The following is a 27869-nucleotide window of genomic DNA, read 5'->3' as shown; positions in this document are numbered from 1 at the left end:
CCAGAGCTGAGCGTTCAGTTTTGCTCTCATTCTCGTGTGAAAATAGGTGGGCTTTTTTTTAACCACCAAGCAAAAGTTTCCTCTTAAAACTTCACTTAGTAGCAGATCGCAGATAGCTTTCTGGAAGGGTGTCAGAATACTTTAACCACAATAACTGCATTGTCCGGGACAAGAGCTGGACTTGAGACTGGTTTGATACTCAAGCAAATCAGAATATTAGTGTCTGAGTTTTCGCAGCATTGGAGAGAAGGGCTGTATTAAAAGCCCACTGGCACATCGATTTTCACATGGAAGGTACCTGGTTTAATCCCTAAAATTGCTTGATAGGGCTGGAAATGGCTATCTGGTTGCTACTAGCAGGTGGCGCTGTGGGTTAAACCACAGAGCCTAGGGCTTGCCAATCAGAAGGTCGGTGGTTCGAATCCCCGCGATGGGGTGAGCTCCCGTTACTCGGTCCCTGCTCCTGCCAACCTAGCAGTTCGAAAGCTCTGGTTCGCCAGAAGCAGCTTAGTCATGCTGGCCACATGACGTGGAAGCTGTACACCGGCTCCCTCGGCCAATAAAGCAAGATGAGCGCCGCAACCCCAGAGTCGGTCACGACTGGACCTAATGGTCAGGGGTCCCTTTACCTTTACTTTACTTTAACCAGGATGGCTAAGCTTTGCCTTTGTGCTTGGAGGCAGCTGTGCTTCCAAATACCAGTTTCTACTGGAAACCACAGGAGGGAGAGAGGGCTCTTGTGCTCAGTTGGGTCCTGTTTGCTGGTTTCTCCTTGGGGCATCTGGGTGATCCCTCTGGGATCAGCACACTGGACTACATGAGCCATTGGCTAGATCTAGCAGCCAGGCTCCCCTTACATTCTTAACAGGAAGAAGCGTCTCCACCACCATCGTTCTGCCCGGACACTGAGGTCCAGTGCCGAAGGCCTTCTGGCAGTTCCCCCAACAGGGAACCAGGAAGAGGGCCTTCTTGGTAGTGGCACCCACCCTTTGGAATTCCCTCCCACCAGATGTCAAAGAGAAAAACAACTACCAGACTTTTAGAAGACATCTGAAGGCAGCCCTCTTTAGGGAAGCTTTTAATGTTTAATAGGTTGTTGTATTTTAATATTGTGTTGGGAGCCACCCAGAGTGGCTGGGGAAACCCAGCCAGATGGGCGGGGTATAAATAATAAATTATTATTGTTGTTGTTTAGTCGTTTAGTCGTGTCCGACTCTTCGTGACCCCCTGGACCAGAGCACGCCAGGCACTCCTGTCTTCCACTGCCTCCCGCAGTTTGGTCAAACTCATGCTGGTAGCTTCGAGAACACTGTCCAACCATCTCGTCCTCTGTTGTCCCCTTCTCCTTGCGTCCTCCATCTTCCCCAACATCAGGGTCTTTTCCAGGGAGTCTTCACTTCTCATGAGGTGGCCAAAGTATTGGAACCTCAGCTTCAGGATCTGTCCTTCCAGTGAGCACTCAGGGCTGATTTCCTTCAGAATGGAGAGGTTTGATCTTCTTGCAGTCCATGGGACTCTCAAGAGTCTCCTCCAGCACCATAATTCAGAAGCATCAATTCTTCGGCGATCAGCCTTCTTTATGGTCCAGCTTTATGGTCCAGCTTATTATATTATTATTATTATATTATTATCTTTATTATAACAGTCTAAGGCAGCTTCCAGCACCCCTGGACTGCATCCCCTGGTAAGTACCAGGAGCAGCTGAGCAGATACAGGAGGACCCTGGAGCGACCCATGGCCTCTTCAGGTGAGGCTGGGAACATCTCCGGCCTGAAATGAGTGTAGCACAAGGTCTGAACATAGAATCATAGAGTTGGAAGGGACCCTGACGATCATCTATCAGTGTTTCCCGAACTTGGGTCTCTAGCTGTTTTCGGACTACAGTTCCCATCACCCCTGACCGGTGGTCTTGCTAGCTAGGAATGATGGGAGTTGTAGTTAAGAAAACCCAGCTGGAGACCCATGCGGGGATCGAACCTGCAACCTCCGTGTTACATCTGTTCGTGATAGAAAATTTGTGTGATTATACATATATGAGAAAAATTCCACCAGGATATTTATAAAACGGGAAGCGCTAAGTCACGCTGCTCAAAGAAGCGGCCCTCTTTATCGTCGCCGCTGAAATGTTTTGCAGGAGCCAAAGGCTCTGATCCTTCCTGTTGTTGTTGTTTTTTTAAATGAATAAACAGATGGAAAATGCCAAGAAAACATTGCTTTTGAAAAATGCATTCTGTTGACGCTAAAAAACAACAACCAATCAAACGTTTTAGACATAGTTAAATGTCTGAAGAGGAACCTGTTTGATCGCTGTCCTTTCATGGCCCAGCTGGTTTGAGTGGCCTCGGTGTCCACACTGTGATTTTTGGGGTGTGAGCTGGAACAAAATCAGATCAAAGCCTGACATTTGCAGGTGCCCACACTCGGAACCTCTCTGCCCACTTTTTCTCTCTTTCTCTTTTTTATAAAGCGATGCCAAACAGAGCGCCTCTTTCCATGGATCAGCTGGAAACCACGATTAAAAATAAACCCTCGGGTTCCCCCTCGAAGGGGGTGTGTGCCCCCTGCTCCAATTACAAAGGAGGCTTGTGCCTGGCCTTGCCTTTATCCATGGTGCCCCCTTGGGGCTGGTGCAGGGAGACGGTGGGGGAGAAGGAAGGAAGTGCGAAAAGCGAAGGGATGATCTGGAGGAGACACAGAGCGCAGTTGTTCTGCTTGTCCTCCGTGGGCTCCGAGGGACAGGCGAGGAGAGCCAAAAATCACTTTCGGCCAGATGATTAACTCCGCAGAGCGGAACAATGTTTAACCGGCTGTGTCGATAGACAGAATAATGTGTTTTCAGCAGCACGGTTTGACCCCGCTGCATGCCCAAGATGTGAGAGGGGTCATTTAGCTTGGGAGAAGAGGGGAGGGAGTTTGGTGGCGTCTCGCCCAGAAGGTATTTTTTTTTGTGCTTGGCTCTAAAGCATCCCCCAGGTTGCTGCCAGCGGCACGCAGCTTCTGTCCCTGCTGAGTTTTGCCAAAGTTCATGCCGTCGGCCTTGGAAAGCCTTGGCCTCCAGGCCTCCGGGATGAAGTGCGCATCTTTGCCTTGACTTCTCTGACTCCTTCGCTTCTCTGGTCCCAGGCAAATCCGTGGGCATCGTCACGACAACGCGGGTCAACCATGCCACGCCGAGCGCGGCCTATGCGCACTCTGCCGACCGGGACTGGTACTCCGACAACGAGATGCCCCCTGAGGCCATCCAGCAAGGCTGCAAAGACATCGCGCACCAGCTTTTCGAAAACATCCCAGACATTGAGGTGAGTGCGGGCAGCTGAGAAGAGCTGCGGGGCGGTTTTAATATAAGAGGGGAAGAAGGGCAATGAAGATTGGACAGGGCGGAGTGGACTTGGATAGCTCTGTTGGTTAGAGCATGGTTCTGATAACTCCAAGGTTGCAGGTTTGATCCCCATATGGGAGAGTTGCATATTCCTGCATTGCAGGGGATTGGATCCTTAGCAGTGCTTTTTTTTGGGGGGGGGACATGGGGGTACACATACCCCTAAACATTTTGTGAATCTAAGTTTGGCCTCATTGAGGGGCAGTATTTCAATATGAGTAGGAAAATGAGTAGGAAAATAGGGTTTGCTGATTAGAAGGTCGGCGGTTCGAATCCCCGCGACGGGGTGAGCTCCCGTTGCTCAGTCCCAGATCCTGCCAACCTAGCAGTTCGAAAGCACGTCAAAGCGCAAGTAGATAAATAGGTACCGCTCCAGTGGGAAGGTAAACGGCGTTCCCGTGCGCTGCTCTGGTTCGCCAGAAGTGGCTTAGTCATGCTGGCCACATGACCCAGAAGCTGTACACCTCGGCCAATAAAGCGAGATGAGCGCACAACCTAGAGTCGGCCACAACTGGAACTAACGGTCAGGGGTCCCTTTACCTTTACCTTTTTAGGAAAATGAGAGCACACCTAAACATTTTTAATTTTAATTTTTAGAAAAAAAGCACTGATCCTCAGGGTCCCTCTAGAATTCTGTGGACACCAAAAAGCAGGGAATATAAATGAAATCGCAGCGTATTTGGGGTGATTCTATCTCTCTTTGATGAGCCAATGTAGTGGTTAGAGTGAAGGTCAGCAAACATTTTCAGCAAGGGGCCAGCCCACTGTCCCTCAGACCTTGTGGGGGGGGGGCTGGACTATATTTTGGAGAGGGGAAAAAGAACGAATTCCTATGCCCCACAAATAACCCAGGGATGCATTTGAAATAAAAGGACACATTCTACTCATGTAAAAACATGCTGATTCCCCGACTGTCCGAGGGCCAGATTTAGAAGGCGAATGGGCTGCATCCTGGCCCCTGGACCTTAGTTTGGGTTAGAGTAATAGAATCCTAGAATTGTTGAATTCGATGGGACCCCCTAGGGGTCATCTAGTCCAACCCTCTTCAATGCAGGGATCTCAGCTAAAACATCCATGGCAGATGGCCGTCCAACCTATGCTTTAAAAACCTCCAAGGCAAAAGAGAGTCCATCACCTTCCGAGGGAGGCCATGCCACTGTCAAATGGCTCTTAATGCCAGGAAGTTGACCCTTTCTTGTAACTTGAAGCCACTGGTTCGAGTCCTACCCTCCAGAGCAGGAGACAACAAACTTGCTCCATGTGGCAAGCTGTCAGATATTGGAAGATGGCTCTCTTATCTCCTCTCAGTCTCCTCTTCTCCAGGCTAAACATCCCCAGCTCCCTCAAACGTTCCTCATAAGACTTGGTTTCTGAACCCTCCACTATCCTGATCTCTTCCCCCTCAGATGTGGAGCTCCCTGGGTGAGACCTTGGGCCAGTCCCTGCCTCTCAGCCTAACCTACCTCACAGGATGGCTGTTGCGGGGATTAAACAAGGAGAGGGAGAACGATATACAGTCATACCTCATGTTACGTTTGCTTCATGTTACGTTTTTTCAGGTTGCGTCCCGCGGTGCCCTGGAAGTACTGGAAAGGGTTACTTCCGGGTTTCGCTGCTCACGCATGCACAGTAGCGCTAAATCACGCTTCACGCATGTGCAAAAGCACCAAATCACGCCGCTCACCTGTGCAGATACGGTGCTTCAGGTTGCAGGCTTTTCATGTTGTGAACGGGTCTGCGGAACGGATCCCGTTCACAACCAGAGGTACCACTGTACACCACTTGGAGCTCCTTGGGGGGGAAAGACAGGATGGAAATGCAGCAAATGAAGGAATTTAGGCCCTTGGAATAATAATAATAATAATAATAATAATAATAATAATAATAATAATTTTATTATTTATACCCCACCCATCTGGCTGGGTTTTCCCAGTCCTGTCCCCAGGGCCCACCCCTCAATGGTCTTCCCCCTGAATGTTTTTGCCTGACTGGTACCTGTCCCTGGACTCAGATAATGCCTCTTGCCTGCATGAATGAAGGCCAGAGAGGGGTGCGTGGAAACTAGCCTACTGCGCGAAGGGAAAAATTGACATCAATTGCTCCACCTGCTTTGCCCCACCCCTGGCATGTGCCACCCCCCCCAGAAGGCTCCCCCCCCCCGAGATGAGTGGTCCATTTAGCTCCCAGCACTGTCTCCTGGACTGCAGAACAGCTCAGGCTCTGCCGCAAGCCTAATAATTATTCTACTTTGTGCAAAATGTACTGTGCCGTGTGTGGAATGCCACGGCCCTTCCTCGGGCGTTACTCTCGCTCTCTGGTTTCGGCAGCAAGCAGTTATTTTGGAGAGCAAGGTGGGTGGATTCGAGAGGGACACAAAAGGGAGGATCCAGCTCTGGGTGGATTTATTGCTTTTTTCAGTCCTGTTCCAAGGAGATCAGGGCAACCAAAAATGGCCTCCCTAACCCCATGTTATCCTCAGGCTGAATTCAGGGGTCACATGACCTCGTGGGAAACCTTTCCAGGGTCACATGACAGTGGTGCATAAGTGGGTGGAGCAATAGATGTGAATCTTACATTTGCACCCTTTTTGGTTTGCGCATGGATGAGAAGCTCCCTAATGCGTACTTCTCGAAGTAATATTTGAAGCACAGAAGTCCTTCAAAATTCACACTTCTCCAGATTTTGCAAGGCACTTCTACAACCAAACAATATGCACAACGATGCCTGTATTTGGGGGGAAATAACAAACAAACTGCATCATATTCTGGGGAAATTGCTTGCAGAACTGTGTTTATTACGATGATGATGATTATACTGATGAATTTTCACAAAGATCGAAACAGCAACAGCTCAAATTGCTGTGGAGATGTGGAGATCTGAATTGAAGACTGGAAAATTTAGAAAGCCAGGGAACCGGAAAATTGACAGAATATTTAATCCCTGCCCCCAGCTCCCCTCAGATCTTTCATTTGGGGTGTGTGTGTGTGGGGGGGAAGCTGCTCCCTGCCTTCTTTCTCTCAACGCTTCGTGGTGCATAGGACATATACAAATTGAAATCGGTTAAGGCATGAGGACTTTTACAGCAACAACAAAAATCGTTCTTTTTTAAAAGGAAACACCTTAAATTAGAGATTGTGGGCTGAATTACCATCTAAAGACTTGGCTGGGTCTTGGGAGAAAAACCTCTCTGTCTGTCTGTCTTGCAATGAGCTGAAAAATGGGTGGTAATCTAAAGATCTATCTATGAATGAAACAGAATCACCCATCCCACAACATTCACAGAAAAACCTCCTGTTTCTTTCAGGCAAATATGGTTCTTTCTTCTTCTTCTTCTTCTTCTTCTTCTTCTTCTTCTTCTTCTTCTTCTTCTTCTTCTTCTTCTTCCTCCTCCTCCTCCTCCTCCTCCTCCTCCTCCTCCTCCTCCTCTTCTTCTTCTTCTTCTTCTTCTTCTTGCATTGCAACTTTCTTTTCAAATCTTGGAAGTTAAACCAAGAAGCAGTTTGTCTCCCTGTGAGTCACAATGTTTCCTTGGTTGTGCATAAAGGATCATCTTTCTGCCCTTGAACCCTGCTCTTGTGGAAGATACACCACTAAAATCTCTGGCACAGATGGCTGAACAGAGGGGTGGGCTGTACAAAAGTTGAGGAATCAGGTGACAGCCCTCTGTTTTATCAATTGCACAGATATTTCATCTGGAAGGGGGATGGGAAAGGAATTTGGTTCGGGATCTGTACTTCCCGAAAGAATAAACACACCTAATCTCAGCTGCTCTTCAAAAGCCCCACTTCTCTGAATTTTGCAATGCCAAATGATCCTGCTGGATAAAAGTTTATATTGAAGGGAAATGCATTAGTGGAAAGGACATACCAAAACCTGCTGGCAAACATTAGGGGTAATTGCATGGGGGGAAAGTGTAGCCTAGGAGAAATTTGCATTCGGATACTGGCAAAATTTCCTGGGGACGTTAACGAAAAACTGCAAAGCGGTGTGAGAATGTGGAGAAGTAGAGATTGGAAAAACGAGGAAAACCCCAAATGGGTGACTTCATCTATTCCTTGCCTGGAACAGCAGTCAGGCTCTTGGCTGGCTGAGAAGGATAGGCCAAGGTTAGAAGCTTTTGGCGTTTCCCAAGCAGCTGATTTAACTATGCAGATCAGCTCAAAGAAAGCTTTCAGTGCTGCGAGTGGAAATGTTGTGCGAATCGGCAGCTCTGAGGGGGGCGAGAGGGGAGGCCCTTGAGAATGCAACCCAAGAAAGTCTCCGGCAGCGCAGACCCTTCCTCCTCCTCCTTCATGCCAGACCAGAGAGCCTGAATTGTGTCTCTGTTTCCCACAACAGCTGTTCTCGCCCTCTGCCTTGCAACCCAAAGAGGCGAGAGAAAGCGAGTGAGCAGGGTGGCCTCTTCCCAGTCACTGCTTGCACCTGGCACTTGGGCAACGAGACCCTGTTGCTATTCAGGCCCACTCTCTCGAGGACCCAGCCAGCAGCCCCCACCTCCCCGGCCCGTTTCCCCCAAATGCAGGAAGCTGGCAAGGGCGAGAGAGTGCCAGGAGGCCAGAGGGCACCTCTCTGCAGATGCATTCCGCGTTCAGGGTGAAGAGAAGCTTGAAAGATGCGCCGTGGTGCCGTGCGTTAATCTTTTATCTGGGCCATTGTAGCAGAGCGCATCGGTTGCATCGTCACAGTAGGGCACCCATTGCCAGCTGGCACAGTTTGCCCAAAAGCACAATCAGTGCCTATTGTCTCAGGCAGTGGGTACAGCAGGAGAGGACACAGCTCCCCCTGGTGGTGGAATGAGGCCAGCAGCGCCTAGAGGCGATGCTGATGTCTCTGTGGGCCGATGTTCACACAGGAGGTTCTGCAGGCAGCAGCGGAGGCGCTGGATGATGGGCTGTAGCTGGGCACCCATTTGGTGCCTTGTGTGGCTGGTCTGGTCTGAAATGCAGGAATCTTAGCTGTGATAGACGGCTATCTTAAAAACCACAGAGTCCACAACCTCCCGAGGGAGACTGTTCCCACTGCCAAACAGCTCTAACTGTCAGAAAGTTTAGCCGTATGCTTAGTCAGAATCTCTTTTCTTGTAATAATAATAATAATAATAATAATAATAATAATAATAATAATAATAATTTATACCCCGCCCATCTGGCTGGGTTTCCCCAGCCACTCTGGGTGGCTTCCAACAAAGTATTAAAATACAGTAGTCTGTTAAACATTAAAAGCTTCCCTAAACAGGGCTGCCTTCAGATGTCTTCTAAAAGTCTGGTAGTTGTTTTTCTCTTTGACATCTGATGGGAGGGCGATCCACAGGGCGGGCGCCACTACCGAGAAGGCCCTCTGCCTGGTTCCCTGTAGCTTTGCTTCTTGCAATGAGGGAACCGCCAGAAGGCCCTCGGCGCTGGACCTCAGTGTCAGGGCTGAACGATGGGGGTGGAGACGTTCCTTCAGGTATACTGGGCCAAGGCCGTTTAGGGCTTTAAAGGTCAGCACCAACACTTTGAATTGTGCTCGGAAACATACTGGGAGCCAATGTAAGTCTTTGGAGCCATTAGTTCGAGTCCTACCCTCCAGAGCAGGAGAAAACAAGCTTGTTCCCTCTTCCACGTGACAGCCATTGAAAGGCAGAGCATAGTCGCCCAGAGGTGGATTTAGGGGAATGCGACCAGTTTGGTTGCACTGGGTGCGGAGCCTTTGGGGTGCTGCAGCTATGATGTAGAATGGAAGGCTTGAGGCAGGGTGGGGGCGCCAAATTTTGACGTTGCCCAGGGCGCCGCTGAAATTTGAGACCCCAGGATCTGCCATTGTCAAAGGCCTTCTCTTCCTCCATGAATTTGTCTAATCCTCTTTTAAAGTCATCCTACTGTGTGGTCATCACTGCAGCAGGGAGTTCCATAGTTTAACCAGACACTGCATGAAGTTCTTTCTTTCATCGGTCTTCAGTCTTCCAGCTTCTTTGGATAGCCACGAGTTCTAGTGCTGTTCTCTGTGCCGCTCATAATTGTACAGTGGTACCTCGGGTTACATACGCTTCAGGTTACAGACTCCGCTAACCCAGAAATAGTGCTTCAGGTTAAGAACTTTGCTTCAAGATGAGAACAGTAATCGTGCTCCGGCGGCGCGGCAGCAGCGGGAGGCCCCATTAGCTAGAGTGGTGCTTCAGGTTAAGAACAGTTTCAGGTTATGAACGGACCTCCGGAACAAATTAAGTACTTAACCCGAGGTAAAGGTAAAGGTACCCCTGCCCGTACGGGCCAGTCTTGACAGACTCTAGGGTTGTGCGCTCATCTCACTCAAGAGGCCGGGGGCCAGCGCTGTCTGGAGACACTTCCGGGTCACGTGGCCAGCGTGACAAAGCTGCATCTGGCGAGCCAGAGCCGCACACGGAAACGCCGTTTACCTTCCCGCTAGTAAGCGGTCCCTATTTATCTACTTGCACTTAAGGGTGCTTTCGAACTGCTAGGTTGGCAGGCGCTGGGACCGAACAACGGGAGCGCACCCCGCCGTGGGGATTCGAACCGCCGACCATGCGATCGGCAAGCCCTAGGCGCTGAGGCTTTTACCCACAGTGCCACCCGCGTCCCGTACTTAACCCGAGGTACCACTGTATAAACTTTCCTGTTGCCTCTGACTTGCCTTTTCTCTAAACTTTTGCTCCCCAACAGCTCGTAATTCAGAGGTTTCAGGGACATGAATGACGCTGTGGTCTAAACCACTGAGCCTTTTGGGCTTGCTGATTGGAAGGTGCAGGCATAGGCAACCTCGGCCCTCCAGATGTTTTGGGACTACAACTCTCATCATCCCTGACCACTGATCCTGTTAGCTAGGGATGATGGGAGTTGTAGTCCCAAAACATCTGAAGGGCCGAGTTTCCCTATGCCTGATTCAGAGGTACCCTTTGCCTCTACCATACCTGATGACGCAACCGCCAGACATCTTTTAAAGACACAAGCTTTCGTCTTAACTTCCCTGCCTAAAACCCTGGGGAATCCACTACTGCCGGTCCCTGTAGACAACATTGAAGGGTCTGACTCAGTATAATGCAGAGTCTTTTGGGGTTTTTAAACACTTCAGCCTTTAAAAGAAATCAATATACAATCAGGATCTTCCTAGTGCCCATGAACCTGGTGGCATGGCATTTTCCGGATGAAGAAACAGGGCTTTTTCCACGCTCCTCGGAGGACTTTAATCTAACAAACGCAGAATGAAATATATACCCCCAGGGCGAAAAATTTCCAGCTGAAGCAGGAGAGAAAAAGAGAGAGAGAAAGGGAGAGAGTTAGGGGGAGGAGAGGCCTGTTTCAATGCGGTGCTGGCCGCTCGCTGTGGCATTCATTCCTCTGGGTGAAGAGGCATTTTGGAGTGCGCAGGCAAAGGAAGCCAGTTATTAGAAGCCACTAATGTTATGCAAGCACATGGGGGCTCCTGGGTTGCCCAGAGGAGGCTGAGCCAGGCAGCTCAGAAACTGAGCTGGCTTCCCACCCCCAGTTTTCTGAGGCCTTGCCATGGAATTACGTTTCTCACCAGGCAAAACGGTGCGCTTTCCTGGCAGGTTGCGGAAGGCGCTGGGTCCCCGTGCGGCTGGTGGAGGAGGAAGGGCAGCAGCGAGGCACGAGTGCGAACTGTAGATTCGTGCAAGAGAGGTGCTGGGGCCCAGAAGATTGGGCAGGGCCAGGGGCCTGGTGCCAGCCGCACCCTGCCACAAACCCCACAGAATGCTCTCCCCCACCACAAAGATCTGGCTAAGCCAGGCATGACCTCGCATTCCTGCTGCCTGCGGGCACCTGGAGCGCTGCTGGGCGCCCTCCAAACAGCCCTGGCCCAGGAACAGCCGGCAATGCCAGGGGAGATGTTAGCTTGGTTGCAGCAGCCGTGGCAGTGCAAACAGGCAGCCACAACGGCCCCAGCCACCCCGTGGTTTGAGCGACAGAGGTCAGTCTCCGGGCTCCTTTCACCGCTCACATCGTCCGATGGAACCCGGCACCGCATTTCCCCCCGGGGTAAATAAATAGGGGTGGGTGTGTCTCTCTACTTCAAATAAACCCACGGCAAAAATAAAGCAAAAAGCTGAACCTGTTATTTAAGCAGCTTAATATGTCCATTAAAAAAAAAAAAGAAGATAATAATTTTAACTTTCTTCTGCAATAATTACATGTTGGGCGAGCCAATTCTGTTGGGTGTGTAATTAAATATTCCCCTTCAAATCTCTCCCCCCCACCCCACAACCTGGCCCAGTTCTGCTGCACTGCATGATTCACCTTCTAAGACCCTAAATCGGAGGAGGAGGTTGTTGGAGTGCCAGCAAAGAAGCGTAATTGCGGTCAAATAAACAGGCTCTCCATCGCAGGCCTTCTCAGATGCAGCCCAGCTGAATTAAGCTCCTATTGGGCTGGGCAGAGAGCCTGCAAAGGACAGATTGCAGGAAGAGAGGCGGTCGGGAAGTATCTCTTTTAAACCTGCAGAGTTTATGAACCAGATGTAGGACTTTCCTTAGATGTAGGACTTTCATTCCCTTTCAAAACGTCTCTAGTGCATAGCTGTCAACCGTCCCTTGTTTGGCGGGAAAGTCCCTTATCCCAGCGCCATGTACCACTGCTGTCCCTTATTGATGATGTCCCTTAAATTTCCCAGGTTTCTAAGGAAGCAGCTCCTCTCCCTCCCTCCCTGCTGGCCAGGGAGGAGGGAAGCTCCAACTGTGTTGCTTGGCTGCCCGCCCCGCCCCCCGGCCTCCTCTCACCAGCGTCGGCCCCCGGGAGCCCCTCCCCGCCGGGACTGAGGAGCCTTGAGAGAAGAGCGAGGGCAACCATAGAAAAAGCAGTTCAGAGAGAGGAGGAGGAGGCGGAGGTGCGGGCAGGTGTTCCAAGGGCTAACCATAGAGGGGGAAAGCGGAGGAAGGACCGCAAGTGCTTCTCCCATAGATTTGTAGTGGTAGACTAGCATAGATGGTCTGATCTGCGGGTTTAATTCAGGTGCTATTCCCCCTCCTCCTCCCGCCCCGCCTGATGGAATTGAGAGCTGCAGATGGAACACGAGAGAAAAGATACAGAACTGCAGCAGCATCTTCGTAGCTTGGACTTCGTTTTGCGCGAAAAGTGGTTGCTGCTTGTAGTTATTTAATTGCAGTGTTTCATCAGCTGGTGTCTTGAGCAGCAACCTCTGGAAATGAAGGGCTAAAAACCAGCGCTGCTCTCCAAAATTATCTGGTCCCTTTTAACTTCGTATTTCAGCTGGCTGACTAAAATCCCTTATTTTCAAATCTGTAAGTTGACAGCTATGCTCTAGTGCCTGCTCAGCACTTCCCTTCTTGGGCCAAGTTTTCTATTAACATTCTAACACTCCACCTGGGGCCCCTTTTTTTATTCTGTCTGAACCGGTGCAAAGAGGGAAACTGAGCAGAATGAGAGAGGAGGTTCTTTGAAACCTCATTTTGGGAGGTTTGTTTATCCAGGTCTTACAACCACAATTCCTGCAGCTGTCCCACAAAACTGGAGCCGAGGTGTTCTCGTTCGCCCCAGAGCCAAAGTGGCATGATAAAATGTCCAGAACATGGAAAGGTCCTTAGATACACCCTGCTGAGTCAGACGGTGTTCTGTTTACACTGGAACAAACTGTCCACCTTGACTCGCATCCCTGGTTGCTTGCCTGCCTTATCACGGGAGCCTGTCGGGTGCTGCAGTAGACACAGTGCCAGAGCTGGGCAGGACGCAGATGCCCAAAGCTGCTTTGCTGCTCAGGACCTGCTGCTCTGGCCGGCAGCAGCTTTGCAGGGTCTTGGGCAGAGAAGCAGCACTCCAGCCAGCCTACTCTGTAACTAGGGACGCAGGTGGCGCTGTGGTCTAAAGCACTGAGCCTCTTGGGCTTGCCGATTGGAAGGTCAGCGGTTCAAATCCACGCGATGGGGTGAGCTCCCGTTGCTCTGTCCCAGCTCCTGCCAACCTAGCAGTTCAAAAGCACACCAGTGCAAGTAGATAAATAGGTACCGCTGCGGTGGGAAAGTAAATGGCGTTTCCGTGCGCTCTGGTTCCTGTCACGGTGTCCCATTGTGCCAGAAGCAATTTAGTCCTGCTGGCTGCATGACCTGGAAAGCTGTCTGTGGACAAACGCCGGCTCCCTCGGCCTGAAAGCGAGGGAACCCCATAGTCGCCTTTGACTGGACTTAACCGTCCAGGGGTCATTTACCTCTTTTTTTACCTGCTCTGTAACTCTCTGCCAGGGATTGAACCTGATGCAACACGTTAGCGACTAATACACACACAATAATTAGCAAAATAATTATACATTCTTTATCAATCTTCTGAGAAAAATACAAAACCTTGTGCAAAGCCTAAAAAGATAAAGAAAACAAAAGACTGAGTTAAGCATTTGAAAAATCCATTGAAACCAGACCTTATAAGTTCATCTTAGGTTGGGTAGTTCGTAAGCCTCTGTGGCTTTGCACAAGGTTTTTTATTTTTCTCAGAAGGTTGGTAAAGAATGTATAATTATTTTGGTAATTCTTGTGTGTATATTAGTCGCCAGCGCGTTACATGAGTCGTACTACTTCTATCAACAGCACAGGTTGCATTTTCTAGGGACTGAACCTGAGGCTTTCCTGCCTGAGACGCACATGTCTCACCACTGGCCTGTGGACCTGCGCCAAAGCCTTGCCCAGTCAGGAGGCAGGATGGCCTCGGCTCAGTCACTGGTATCCTTTTTCTCAGCTGAGCACATCGTCCTCTTCCAACTGCAGCCTCAAGCTTTGCAAGCCACTCTGAAAGTCTTTTCGACCCAAGCAGTACTGTGATGTCCACGCTCACCTTGCATGCCAGGTAGAAACAGACTCCTTTCCTTGCCTCCTGCTCAGGTGATTATGGGAGGGGGTCGGAAGTACATGTTCCCCAAGAACACCAGCGATGTGGAATATCCGAACGAGGAGAAGTTCAGGGGGACTCGGCTGGATGGCAGGAACCTCATTGAGGCATGGAGGAAGACAAAACCAAAAGATAAGGTAATTGGGACATTTTTGCAACCCTCCGGGTGAAGTCTGGGGTGGCGATTATGATCGCAATTATGTTCCACCCTGCCCCAATCTCGAGCAGCCAGGGGCTTTCCCAGAGTTTGATTTCCTTGGGGTGAAGGTTGGCAGAGGCTGCGGTGTCTTTAAAATATACGGTTTGATTCACACAAATATCCAACCTGAGCATGAGATGCTCAGATCTTGTGTCTCCATCAGTCGCTCTTGGGGTCCAGCACAGAGCAAGCAGGTCTTTGGGCTTCCAGCTTCCAGCCTGCTTCCAGCTCAGCTCTCTGGCTCTTGTTCTCCTACCTAGCAGCGAGGAGAGTGGGGTCCATGGGCCTGGAGGGAACCATCCCTCAGTTGTAGCTCTTGTGGCTCATTCTTTTGGGATGCTGATCAGGACACTTATATGGCCAGCTAAGGTCAATGTCTTACAAAGAAACCTGTCTAACCAGTTCAGCAACAGAATCTTCTCTTAGATCCTAACCCTCACTGGGTATAGGACCCCATGGGATGCAGGTGACGCTGTGGTCTAAACCACTGAGCCCCTTGGGCTTGCTGATCAGAAGGTCGACGGTTCGAATCCCCGTGACGGGGTGAGCTCCCGTTGCTCTTTCCCAGCTCCTGCCAACCTAGCAATTCGAAAACATGCCAGTGCAAGTAGATAAATAGGGCGGGAAGATAAACAGTGTTTCCGTGTGCTCTGGTCACGGTGTTCTGTTGCACCAGAAGCGGTTTGGTCATGCTAGCCACATGACCCAGAAAACTGTATGTGGACAAACGCCGGCTCCCTCGGCCTGAAAAGCAAGATTTGAGTGCCGCAACCCCATAGTCGCCTTTGACTGGACTTAACCGTCCGGGGGTCCTTCACCTTTTTTTACCTTTTATAGGACCCCAAGAACTAGCAAGGGCTGGGGGCATCACCCAGACTGATCCTCCCCAAACCCACAACAATAATGACAATCCCAGTTGGGGATCTGTTTGGTCCCAGTTCTCCTCCTGGTCATCCTCACACTCTACTATAGTCATGAAAACAAGCCCAGTGGCCCTTGGTGAGAGGGGCCCAATCCATACAACCCCTTGGAAGTACTGCTATTGCACCTCATCACTGCACCAGTTTAGTAGACCACCACCAAAAGTGCTCCTCAGTGGCAAATTGATTCTTCTCTCTCCCCCCCCCCAGAACGCCTTTTATGTGTGGAATCGGACAGAACTGATGAAGCTTGACCTGAACAAGGTGGACTATTTAATGGGTGAGTTTCTAGTTCATGAGGGGTGATCCAGAATTTTGGATTACGTTGTCAGCAATGGGCTGGTGGCAATCAGCTCTATTTCTCCTTTACATCTGGAGGTGAGGCAGTGGAAGTGCTGGACCATTGCCTTTCCTCAGTAATGGACTGGATGAGAGCCAACAAACTGAAGCTCAATCCAGATAAGACAGAGGCAATCTTAGTGGGCGGTTCCCTAGACCAAATAGATGGGAGGTTGCCTGCTCCTGAGGGAGTTACACTTCCTCTGAAGGGGTGGGTATGTAGCTTGGGGGTCCTCCTGGATCCTTTGCTGTCGCTCGAGGCTCAGGTGGCCTCAGTGGCCCTGAGTGCCTTTCATCAGCTTTGGCTAGTGGCCCAGCTGCACCCCTATCTGGACAGAGACAACCTAACTACTGTTGTCTATGCATTGGTAACTGTTAGAATTCCTGCTCCGTGATTGCAGTCATGGGATTGTTGTCTATCACATGACGATATATGTTTTGACTCCACAGAGTGGAAAGTGATGGAGACAGGATGTTTGTGTTACTGTGTTCCGTGAAGTGGGACTATTGTCCTTTGTTCTTTCTTTTTGCTGTCTGATGCTAGAGAGAGAGGGAGCCATGTTGCAGTGCTCCGTGTGTGCTTATATGTAAATAAAGTAGATTAGCCAAAATGCTGAGTCGCTGAGGTCTGTTACGCAAGCTGCGCAAACTCTGCAGATCCCTAAATGTGCCAATGTCTGTTGGCATCGGTCGCTGTGATGTTCGGGCTGAAGACAGCTTCTGCAGCTCCCAAACAATCGACCAGGAGGCTTAGATTACTGCAATACATGGGGCTGCCTCTGAAGATGGCTCAGAAACTTCAGCTGGTGCAGAATTTGGCGGCCGGCTTGCCCTGACAAGGCAGTTTGAGCATATTGCACTGGCTGCCAATTAGTTTCTGGGTCCAATTCAAAGTGCTGGTTTCTACCCATAAGCCCTTAAACGGCTCAGGACTGCAATACCTCAGAGACCTCCTCACCCCATATAAACCAACTTGGACTCTGTGTGCATCATTTGAGGTCCTTCTTCATGTGCCTCCTCCATGTGAGGTCCTGAGGGTGGCAACACAAGAAAGGGCCTTATCTGCGGTGGCTCCCTGTTTGTGGAATTCTCTCCCCAGGGAGGTTCAGCTGCCACCTTCATTATACACCTTTAGGCACCAGGCAAAAATGTTCCTCTACAACCAGGCCTTTGGCTGATTAACAGCCAATGCCCTTTTACATGTGTTGTGGGAGGGGGAGATTAATGGCTTGTTTTCATTCTTATTTTTATTATGTCTTTTGCGGTTTTTTAATGTTGTGAACCACCCTGAGATCCACTGATGAAGGTTATACAAAGTTAATAAAAAATAATATTAGGCAACATGTGTGCCTGAAACACCCTTAGCATCTGCTGCCTGAAGCAGCCAGTTGACTCTGCTCAATGTTAGAGCCGGCCCTGACTAGGACGGCTGCATGCTAGGCCAGCGTTGTGGAGCAATGGAAACATGTAATACACAGACAAAAAACATTATTTAAGTGAGATCAGGGACTCGAATGGAGCATGAGCGTTAACGAGGCTGTCACTCACACCTCTGGCTTTCGTCCGCAGGCCTCTTTGAACCCATTGACCTGGTGTACGAGCTGAACAGGAACAACGAGACAGACCCTTCCCTGACGGAAATGGTGGAGGTGGCCCTCAAAATCCTCCAGAAGAACCCTCTCGGGTTCTTCCTTCTAGTAGAAGGTGAGAGGAGGAAGAAGGTGTGGAGAAGGCAAGGGACCATCGTAGGAGGGACCACTGTTCCTGCGTGCTGATTCAAAGGCCAGTTTTCAGCCATTGTGGAGGGTGACAGCAGAACTAGATGGGCCATAGGCCTGATCCAGCACACCCTTCTTATGTTCTTAAAGCACCAAAGGAATAAAGAAACCCCTGGTTCATATACAACACAACTCCGTGGTTTCTCTTAAGCCACTGTTGGTTTAGCAAGCCATGAGTTGCCCCACAGACAACCAACCATGGTTTGCTTCTTCAAAGTATGGTTTGCTTTCCAGATGCTCTTGCCCTCGTGCCTTTGTAGCTTGGTGAGCATCTGGGGTGGGGTTGCCAAGCAAACCATGGCCAAGTTCACACATAACACCAAACCATGGTTGAAACAAACTGGATTCTAACTGTGGTCTGTTGGCGGTAAAACAACAACATATGAAACAGGTTAAGGACTGGTTGTCTCTGATTTTGGTTTCTGGTGGCTGGTTTTCTTATATTTGTTTCATATTGCTGGTTTTATGGGAGATGTTTGTATGAATTTGTGTATCCTAGCATATTGTTATGTACTGCCCGGGGAATTTCAGAATCCGAATCCTGAAGGGCAGAGTACAAATTCAATTTTAGTAATGATGATAATTATACTATTTGAGTGTTGGTGGGCTCTCCTTCGCTGGAGATACTTAAGTGGAGATTGGATGGCCATCTGCCAGGGGTTCTTCAGCTGCCATTCCTGCATTGTAGGGGCTGGAACTAGAGGACAATTGGGGCGCCTCTTACAGTTTTCCGATTTTAATAATTCCTTCCGCAGGAGGCAGGATTGACCATGGACACCACGAAGGAAAAGCGAAGCAGGCATTGCATGAAGCTGTGGAGATGGATCGGGCAATTGGCCGGGCTGATATCATGACCTCTTCTGAGGACACCCTGACCGTGGTTACGGCAGATCATTCCCATGTCTTCACTTTTGGAGGGTATACGCCCCGTGGCAATCCCATTTTTGGTATGTTGACACGCACACAAGCTGACAACCATGGTGTAGATGAGAGGTTAAACAGGCCCTATGGTCGCAGTTTGCAATCATCTGGAGGGGCCATTCTTGACATTTAAGAGTCGCAGTAGTGTTTTCATCTGCCCCCTGTTCTCATCGTCTTTTCCCACTTCATTGCAGCTTGAAAATGTGGAGCTCTTTGTTGTTGTTTTAATGTAGAGAAAGGTGCAGTACCGAAGTACGATTCAGCTACCAAGCTGGTCAGTTTCTGTCATTGGAATGGAGGGGCAGGTACCTGCTTTGCCTCAGGTTGCCAAAGTTGTTGAGCTTTTTTTTTTGCAAAATCTAAAAAGAAGAAGTTTTTGAGCTATTTTTAAGGAAAATCACCCAAAACGACACTACCGACGTGGGTTGCCATATGCCCGTATTTTCCCAGACATTTCAACGATTTCCATCCAGTTTCAGGCTTCAGGGAATCCTTGGCAGCAGCCAAGAAGCAGATAAGCAAGAAGAGGTCTTACCAAGTAATTTATTCAATGTTTACAGAGAGAGAAGAAGGAATGAAGTCTCCCTTAAATAATGGCTTCACTACAAGTCAAGTCCCACCCCCTCCGTCTCTCCTATTATACGTCATCCCTACGTTGGCTGATCTGAGCTTTCTGCCTCTGAGTTTTCTGTTCTCCTACTCTCAATGCTCGCCTGGTCCTGGGAGGGCGGGGGGGGGGGGGTCAGGAATGCTTTCCAAAGACACTGTCAGCTGTCTCTCCCCTGCCGCTGCTTCTTCCTGCTGTTCCTCTCCCAGTATTTCCTCTCTGCAGCCTGTGAGCTATGCCCTTCTGCAAACCACTGTTCTAAATCTATACTGTCCTCCTGTTCTCTGGAAGGTTCAGCAGAAGGGGGGCGGTCCCCACCATTCCTCCTCCCTGACACCCGGACACTGTTTCCAACAGCCCATTCCCAGCTATATCTGGGGAATTCTGGACACAGGGCAACCCTATCTTGGGTGGGTGGCCTGACAAAGAGTTTCAGGTGCTCTCCAGACATCTTTCTGCTTTCACGTCAACCAGCCTTGTTCTTGGAGATGACCGACTGAAGTGGGTGTCCCGTGTGGGTGTCGGGCATGTGTTTGTGGATCTGTCCACATACTTACTCTCTGTAAAGATAATTGCAGATGGACCCCCTGAGGGTTTGCTGGAGCACTCTCCATGCTAATTTCCAAAGAAACATTTGTGGTTAACATTTACAGTGTTTTGGAATATTTCCCAGAGCAGAGTTACAAACTTCTAGCAGGCAGGCATGGTTTTAGTTTTTTAAAAAAATAACTTCATGCGCACTTCAGATTCATTCGGCTTTCCTGAAGCAAAACAGGACCCCTGCTGACGACCAGGGATGTCAGAAAATTCACATGAAAACAGAAACAGGAGTGGAAATTACCGAGGTTCACTAACTTGTCCCGTGTTTGGAACAGAAATCAATGTAGCAGAAATCAATTAGGCGTTCACTGCTGCCGCTGCTGCTTTCAGTCTGCAAACAGTACGAAATGGATTACATTGTTTTGCCCCATTTACATTGTGTTTCCTTGGCATTGAAATGAATGGTGTGGAATAACGTAATAACAACACAATTTATCTAATTAATTACATAAATTGTGTAAGTTGCATACTCTTGCCACAGAAGACAGGGAAACTAATATCTTTTTGGCAGAAGCCGAACTGCAGAGGAATGCAAACACTGCTGTATGCCTTGAAATTCAGCGCAGAATGGTTAATCATTTCTCGCAGACTGTCTGGCCAGAGTGGTGCATGCTCTGGCTGTCTTCCGTTTGGACTACTGCAATGTGCTCTACGTGGGGCTACCTTTGAAGGTGACTCGGAAACTGCAATTAATCCAGAATGTGGCAGCTAGATCGGTGACTGGGAGCGGCCGCTGGGACCATATAACCCTAAAGGGTCTTCACTGGCTCCCAGTACGTTTCCAAGCACAATTCAAAGTGTTGGTGCTGATATTTAAAGCCCTAAACGGCCTCGGCCCAGTATACAGGAAGGAGCATCTCCATCCCCACCGTTCAGTCCGGACACTGAGGTCCAGCTCCGATGGCCTTCTGGCGGTTCCCTCCCTGTGAGAAGCGAGGTTACAAGGAACCAGGCAGAGGGCCTTCTCAGTAGTGGTGCCCGCCCTGTGGAACGCCCTCCCATCAGATGTCAAGGAGTTAAAAAAAACTACACAACTTTCAGAAGACATTTGGAGGCAGCTCTGTATAAAAAAATAATAATTAATGTTTGGTTTTTTAATGTGGTTTTATTACGCTGGAACTTGGAAACTTCCCAGAGAGGCTGGGGCAACCCAGTCAACCGAGCAGGTTATAAATAAAGTTGTTGTTGTTGTTGTTGTTAATATTGTTAAAACTGGCAGGGCATCTATTTCTCAGGAATTGACACCCAGCCCTGCCTTGCTGAAATGCAGATGGGATTGCTAAATGGCTCTAATCACTTATCACCTTAAAAAAAAACAACGATATCAGAAAGATGTTCCTGCCCAGAGCTTCTTGGATGCTCCACATAATTCCACCCCCCACCACCGCAACTGATTTATATTAAGTATTTATATGTTGCCCTATTACCTGTCTGGCCAATCAAAAGTTGAACACGAGCCAGCAATGTGACACAGCAGCCAAAAAGGCTAATGCGATTTTTAGGCTGGTTTAACAGAACTCTTGTTTCCAAGTCGCAAGAAGCATCAGTTCTGCTTTATTCTGCATTACTCTGAGCTTGTATGGAGTGCTGTGTTCAGTTCAGGTGCTGCACTTAAAGAAGAACGTAGGCAAACTAGAAGACTTTCAAACAAAGATTGGAAAGGCTAAGAGGAACCAGGAGCCCAGGGAAGCGAAGATTGTCTGGGAACATGGCTGCATTCTCCGAAGGTGATTTGTGCTCACGATGCTATAAGGGCATTCACACCCAACCGCGTTTCCCAGACTGTTTATGCCTGCAAAAACATTGAGGCGATATACCCCAGTCAGTGCATATCCCATAACTCCATAGTGTTGTCATGCCTTTAACGTCCTGGTTAATTTGGGTCCTGCTTCTGTCGCGCCAATGCATTGCATCGTCATCGTGACAAGGATGCTTTGCTCAATAAAACACCAGTAAAACACCATTGAACTGCAGGTGTCCCACTGAGTGACCTGGAGAAAGTGAACAGAGGAAAGCTTTTCTCCCTCTCAACTTAACACTGGAACTCACGGGTATTCAATGAAGCTGAATGTTAGGACGGAGGAAAGAAAGTCCTTCTTCATGCAGCAAGCACCTAGTTAAACTGCGGAACTCCTTCCCACAGGAGGTAGAATCATAGAATCGTAAAGTTGGAAGGAAACCCAGGGGCCATCTAGTCCAGCCCCCTGCAATGCAGGAATCTCAATTAAAGCATCCATGGCAGATCACAGGTAGCGACGGCCACCAACCTGTCAGGCTTCGGGGAATCAGCTTCCTCCCCCCGTGGCAGTAGATAAGAAGATCAAACAAAAGGAAGGTCTAACCAGTTAGAATCTTTAATAATCACAGTGAGAGAACAAAGAACACATCTCCTAGAAATGGCGGTGCTCCCAATTAAGGATCACACACCCCTCCGACCCTATTAATCTACGTCATTCCTACATCTTGAGCTTGCACCCTCTGCGCTTTCTGTTCTTAGACTTCCTGAGCTCTTCGTGACCTTGGGCAGAGCAGAGGAATGATGTCCAGCGACTGTGAATCTGTTAACCCTTTCTTTTCCAGTGTTTCTTCTCTTAGCTGTTCCCCATCCAGTATTTCCCAGCTTCTGCCTTCTGAACTGTGCCCCTCGGCAAACCACTGTTCCAAATCTATACTGTCTTCCTGCTCCTGGGAAGATTCAGGATCAGGAGCAGGGGGAGGGGGTGGCTCCCACCATTCTTCCTCAGTGCAGCCCTCCTCAGCACCATCCCTGTCACAGCTTGGGTGTGCTGGGCCCGGGGTAACCAGAACAACGTGGTCCTGAATCCAAGGGTCTGTGAGGAGTCAGTCCGACAGGGCCAAGGCAGGCCACGAGGCAGGAAACCAGGCAAGGTCAGGCAGATTCTAGCAAACAGCAAGGTTGCTCCCGCAACCTGGGGTGGGGTCCGACAGCCTTTTGTCTTTGTCGGGGTAATGGCTGGTCCTGATCCCCTGGTGACTCACCTCCCTGTCTTGCCCGAAGTTGAGCACTCCTCCTGCGAGTACTCAGGTCTCTCCTTCTCTCAGATCTTGGTCTCTGAAGCTTGGGAGATGTTGGTAGGTTACTAGACCCAGAGGCCGCCTCAGCCTCTCCTGACCCAACTGGTAGTGGAGCAGCTGTAAGTGATGGCCCAGCTGAAGGCAACGAGGTCATCCCCGCATCTGGAGCCAGGGCAGGCTCAGGCCCCTGACTCGGCCCAGCTGGTGTTTGTTGCAGGGGAACCTGTGCAGACTGGGACTCTTCAGAATCAGGCCCCAGACTTGGTTCAGGTGCCGCCTGAGGCAAAGGACCCGGTGCAGACTGAGACTCCTCTGGTTCCGAGTCTGAGCCCGAGTCCCAGGCCATCACACTGGGTGACTTTAAAAAAGGATTCGACAAATTCACAGTTATTAAACTATGATGAAAACGATAACAACAACAACAACAATGATGATGATAATAAATATTTTAGTGGCTGCGTAAGGTCTGTCTAGTGCTTCATTTCTTCTTTCCCCCTTAACTTAGGTCTGGCCCCGATGCAGAGTGACGTGGACAAAAAACCTTTCACCTCCATCCTCTACGGGAATGGACCCGGGTACAGAGTCATCGATGGAGAGAGAGAGAACGTGTCCACAGTGAACTTCAGTGAGTCCCTGCCCTATAGGGGACACCCCTACCCCCAGTCACCCCTGCCTACACCCCCCCTCCCTCCACTTCCACTCTGCCATAATGGTGGTGGTAATTCTAACCTGGGGCGGGGGGGGGGGCACTGTTCTAAGTTTTAAGATGGGTTCTAACTCTTCACTGGTTCTATCAGGTTGCGTTTCGTACCGCTAAGTCGCTTTGAGACTTTTTCCTTGTGCTAAGCGGCTAAGAAGTCTAATAACTGTAATAAAGAGAAATGCGTGGGAATGTTCAGGGTGGCAGGAGAGGATATATTGTTTATTAATATCCTTCCTAACTTGCACTAGCAAGCTCCTTTATGCAGCAGAGTTACATTCCCCTTTTTATATGCACAGCAGATAGCTGGTTGCAGGCTCGTGTGAGCCTCTCACTATTACACAATTCAGTCTGTCTCAGATTGAATTGTAAGTTCCCTTGAATCCCTCTTAAAAGAATAAAGACCTGACAATCTTATTCAAAGTCAATAAAAGAAGTTTACTCACATCAGTTCACAGTTGTATTCCTGGAGGCAGACTTAGCTACAAATATGTACATGTGGATCTACCCCATATGGGGGAATAATCCCAGTGCTTCTGCTAGCTGAGCGCCAACAGAGCAGTCCTAGCTAGAAGTTGGTCAAACGGCGAAGGAAGTCAAAAAGAGGAAGGTGTGCTGCGTGACTCGTCCTTTTGTTACCTGGACAGGTAAGGTCACGCCCACCTTCTATCACATGCGAAAGGAAGGATGCTCTAGCCAGGAGGAACAGCAAGTTTCGACTGGCTGGACCAAACATTCCCTCGCATGTCCACTCTAGGAAAACAAGGAATGTTGTACTTGACTGCTTCTCATGGATCACATCCCACAAAACACACCCTGATAAGTGTTCCCTCCATTTTCCCACTCCCTCTCTAGCGGATGCCAACTACCAGGCTCAGTCCGCCGTCCCAATGCGCATGGAGACGCATGGAGGGGAAGACGTGGCCATCTTCGCCAAGGGGCCCATGGCGCACCTCCTCCACGGAGTCCATGAGCAGAACTACATCCCCCACGTCATGGCCTATGCCGCATGCATTGGAGAGAACACGGGCCACTGCCGCTCCGGAGCGCCCACAAGGAGCCCGTCGGGACTCCTCGCCGCGACCCCCATGTTCTTCTCCCTCGCTCTGCTCAGGCTGCTGTTCTAAAGGCTGGCCTTCGGAGCGCTCCTCTGCCGGTTGAGCCTGACCGCGCAGCGTCCGGGGCTCCACAACCTGCCTCTGGAAATGGGGTTCAGGTTTCAGCGACGGAGTGCACCTCTTTGCTGCGACTGACCAACCGCTAGGAATTTCCATTCCAGGCTCGAAGGCACCGGGGGCACCGGGTCAAACATCACTGTTTGTTTTGGATGTTCCAGGAGCAACGCCAGCCTGACATTCTGAGATGTTTTCTCCGGCAACTTCCTCAACGAAGATAAGAACGCCGTAGGGCTCTGTTGCACAGGAAGGGCACGCTCTGCGTTTTTTGTTTCCCCTTCTCTTTGCTGAAGTGTCTCTTACTTCACCAGAACATTTTAACTGCCTGCTGTCTTAAAGGCTTGTCACCTTCCTTTCTTCTGCAAAGGCAGACTCCCCTAAAAGATAAAAAAAAACAAAAACCACCTGCTCTTCCTTCTCAATCCATTTTTCCTGATTTATATTGTGAGCAGTGGGAGTTCTTCCGCCGATCAACCAGCTCAAAACCAGCCATGAAATTTAAGTTCAAAGAAGCAGAGGGTTATCGTTCCCCTACCCCACAGGCCTCCGAACTTTGTGATTCCTCTTTCCCAACGATGGGGACAGCCGATTCCATCTGGCTACATAGCAGAAAGAGAGACCGTGGGCCGCACCAAGACTCTCCTTTGGGAGACTTTTGGGCTCCCGTCTCCTTGAACCGCTTTCCATTCCTTCATTCCAAGGACTTCTGCGACTTGTTTGCTTTCCCCCTTCTCCTTCCCATTCCCCTTTTCTTCTTTTCACACGTATTTTATTAGTGCTTTTTGTAAATGGCTCCGGGAGCCCTTTTTGGGTGTGGGTGTGCGTGTGTATGAAGTAAAACAGTTAAGCAAAACAAAACAAAACAAAACACAAACAAATAACCAGAGGAATGCTCAGCTTGATTTGTTCATATGCAGTGGGGTTTTTTAATGGGGGGACGCGGGGGGTGCGCATACCCCTAAACATTTCGTGGATCTAAGTTTGGCCTCACGGAGGGGCAGTATTTCAATATGAGTAGAAAAATGAGAGTACCCCTAAACATTTTTTTTTTAAGGAAAAAAGCACTGGTCACATGTATGCACCTAACCCTTAGCAAAATCATGCCTGAATGATAAACCAGGCGGGGTGGGTGTGTTTTAAGCGGTCATTGGTTGTAACACCACAAGTTCTGCAGCATTTGAAATCCTATGTTTTTGTTTAAAGCAACAAGCGAACGTTGATTGTATGTTTAAAGAAATGAACTCTGAAGTTTTTAAGTGGCAGAGAACTTGTGCTGAGAGGATGAGGAGCTCTGTTTGATGTGGCGTGAGCCATGCTCATGTGGTGTGCTGTGGCGTTGGGGCTGGGAAAAGGGCTGGCTCTCCTCTCTGATGCTATCTCTGTACGCAGCTTGCAACGTTAGCCAGCCATGCGATCCCTTCCGACCTGTTTCAGTTCTGGGGAGCGTCTTTAGCCCTCCAGATGTTGTTAGCCTCCAGCCAGCTGTTAGGGTGGCAGCAAACCCTGCAACATCTGCATGGCACACAAGGGACAGCCTTGATCTATCCAAAATGGTTTCACTTTGTGTGAGCAACACAGAGAGTTCCGCCGCCTTTGCTTCTCCAACTTTGTCCTTGGAGGGAATGAGATAGTTGCTGGAACTGCAATGCTGGGAGGCAGCTGGAGGGTGTCTTAAGCCAACAACCTGCATCACAAACCCCGCAGCCTTCAAAACCCTTTTTTGAATTGCTTTGCATCACCCACACGCAGAGGTGCTGCCCCACGGTGGATAGAAGAGCTGCAAAGCAAGTCCCGGGAGGAGGCTCAGATTTGAATTCTGAGCTTGCTCCATACCACTGGAGCAATCACAGTTAACCATTAGCTCAAGACTTCTCTGATGGCTCAAGGAGGTTAAAGGCAGCGCCCTGTATCCAGGGCCGGCCCTGCCGTTGTGCAAAAAGAGGAGACAGTGCCTCAGGTGGCAGATGCTGGAGGGAGCAGGCCCTGGCTTCCTAAGCTCTTGCACGCATGCATGCACTCACGAACACAAAGCCATCCCCTTCCACATCTGCTGTATACTAAACACCTGCTGTATACTAAACACCCTCTCCTGGCCACCCCAAATAGCCTGCTGCCTCAGTGGACAGCGGGCAAAATCCAGGGCAAGGGATGTGCACTAGCAGAATCTCCATCTCTCCTTAAAATCAGCTCCAGGAGAGGATTAGGCAAAGGCCATAGTTCAGAGGTAGGGCATCTACCTTGCAAGCAGAAGGTCCCAGTTCCAGTCTCCAGTGGCAGCCCTACGTAGGGCTGGGAGAAAACCATGGTGACCCACTGCTGCCAGTCATTCAGTTGGGCCAATGCTCTGACTCTGTCAAAGGCAGATCCCTGATTTCCTCAGTCCAGCTATCAGCCTAGTTCAGTAGTCTCCAACCCGTTGCGACCCAAGACCTGCCTTCAACCCAAGCACTCCTTTGGGGGCACATTTATTCATTGTTCCCCACATAGTTGCATGGTGGCTGTGCTGTTGTGACACCCGCCTTTGACCAGCTAGCGACCCAGCGGTGGGTCCCAACCGGTCACCTGAAAGCCAGTGGCCTGAGTCAGCTTCTGTCCGTTCAAAGTGACGCCATTTTGTCCCTTCTCTCAGGCAGCAGAATGCCTTGAGCTGGGCCCGCAGCCCAATTCTAATTAACCAGAACGAATTATTCCCTGTTCCTCATAATACTTGAACTTCAGGGCGGTTCAATGAAAGACGTTTGGTTGGAAGCAAGTTCAGGGCGAAACAAAAAAAAAAAGCCCTTCTTCATATAGTACGTAATTTGCAGGCTTCATCACCGCCAAGTTCTAGGGAGTGCCAATGGCTTTGAGTGGGGGTGGGGTGGCAGGTGATGACACGGCTGGCCAGGGACATTTTGGTGCTGCAGGCATATAGTACCATCCCGACGGCTGCCCCCTTGCCCATACTGGCACTTCAGGTAGCAGTGAGTGGTACAGGCACGACTGCAGGGGCACAGTGGGGAGAGACCCAGATAATAATAATAATAATAATAATAATAATAATAATAAATAAATAATAATAAACCTTTATTGTCACTACACCACCTGTGTGCAGTGAAATTAAAGGAGCCCTTTAACACTCAGTCTTTAATCTGTTGGTGCCGCTGACGATACTTCTGTATCTCCTGCCCAAAGGTAGGAGATTAAAGAGGTGCTGGCTGGGGTGTGCGTCGTCCCTGAGAATTTTCCTCGCTCTCCTGAGGCAGCGGTCTCCTGCGATGTCATTTAGCGAACTCAGGAGACAGCCCATGATATCACGTGTTGTATTTACCACCCTCTATGGAGCCTTCCTGTCCGTGGCTGTCAAACAAGCGTACCACACTGTAATA

General features: G+C 49.6%; 1 protein-coding gene across 1 annotated transcript in view; it reads left to right on the top strand.

Moving 5' to 3' along the window:
* ALPL (alkaline phosphatase, biomineralization associated) overlaps positions 1 to 27549 on the top strand; it is a 60051-nt gene extending 32502 nt beyond the window's left edge. The window contains exons 6-12 of the mRNA XM_028741443.2: positions 3124 to 3299; positions 14220 to 14363; positions 15556 to 15625; positions 17254 to 17388; positions 18218 to 18409; positions 23132 to 23251; positions 24182 to 27549. Of these exons, the coding sequence (XP_028597276.2) occupies positions 3124 to 3299; positions 14220 to 14363; positions 15556 to 15625; positions 17254 to 17388; positions 18218 to 18409; positions 23132 to 23251; positions 24182 to 24453 (1109 nt within the window). The 3' untranslated portion in view covers positions 24454 to 27549. The remainder of the gene's footprint in view (positions 1 to 3123; positions 3300 to 14219; positions 14364 to 15555; positions 15626 to 17253; positions 17389 to 18217; positions 18410 to 23131; positions 23252 to 24181) is intronic.
* Positions 27550 to 27869: the final 320 nt, after the last annotated feature.

The sequence above is a fragment of the Podarcis muralis genome, chromosome 7 (assembly GCF_964188315.1).
Source record: "Podarcis muralis chromosome 7, rPodMur119.hap1.1, whole genome shotgun sequence".
In the NCBI taxonomy this organism is placed as follows: Eukaryota; Metazoa; Chordata; class Lepidosauria; order Squamata; family Lacertidae; genus Podarcis; species Podarcis muralis.
The sequence above is the reverse complement of the archived record's forward strand: the minus strand, read 5'-3'. Positions and strand labels throughout refer to the sequence as shown.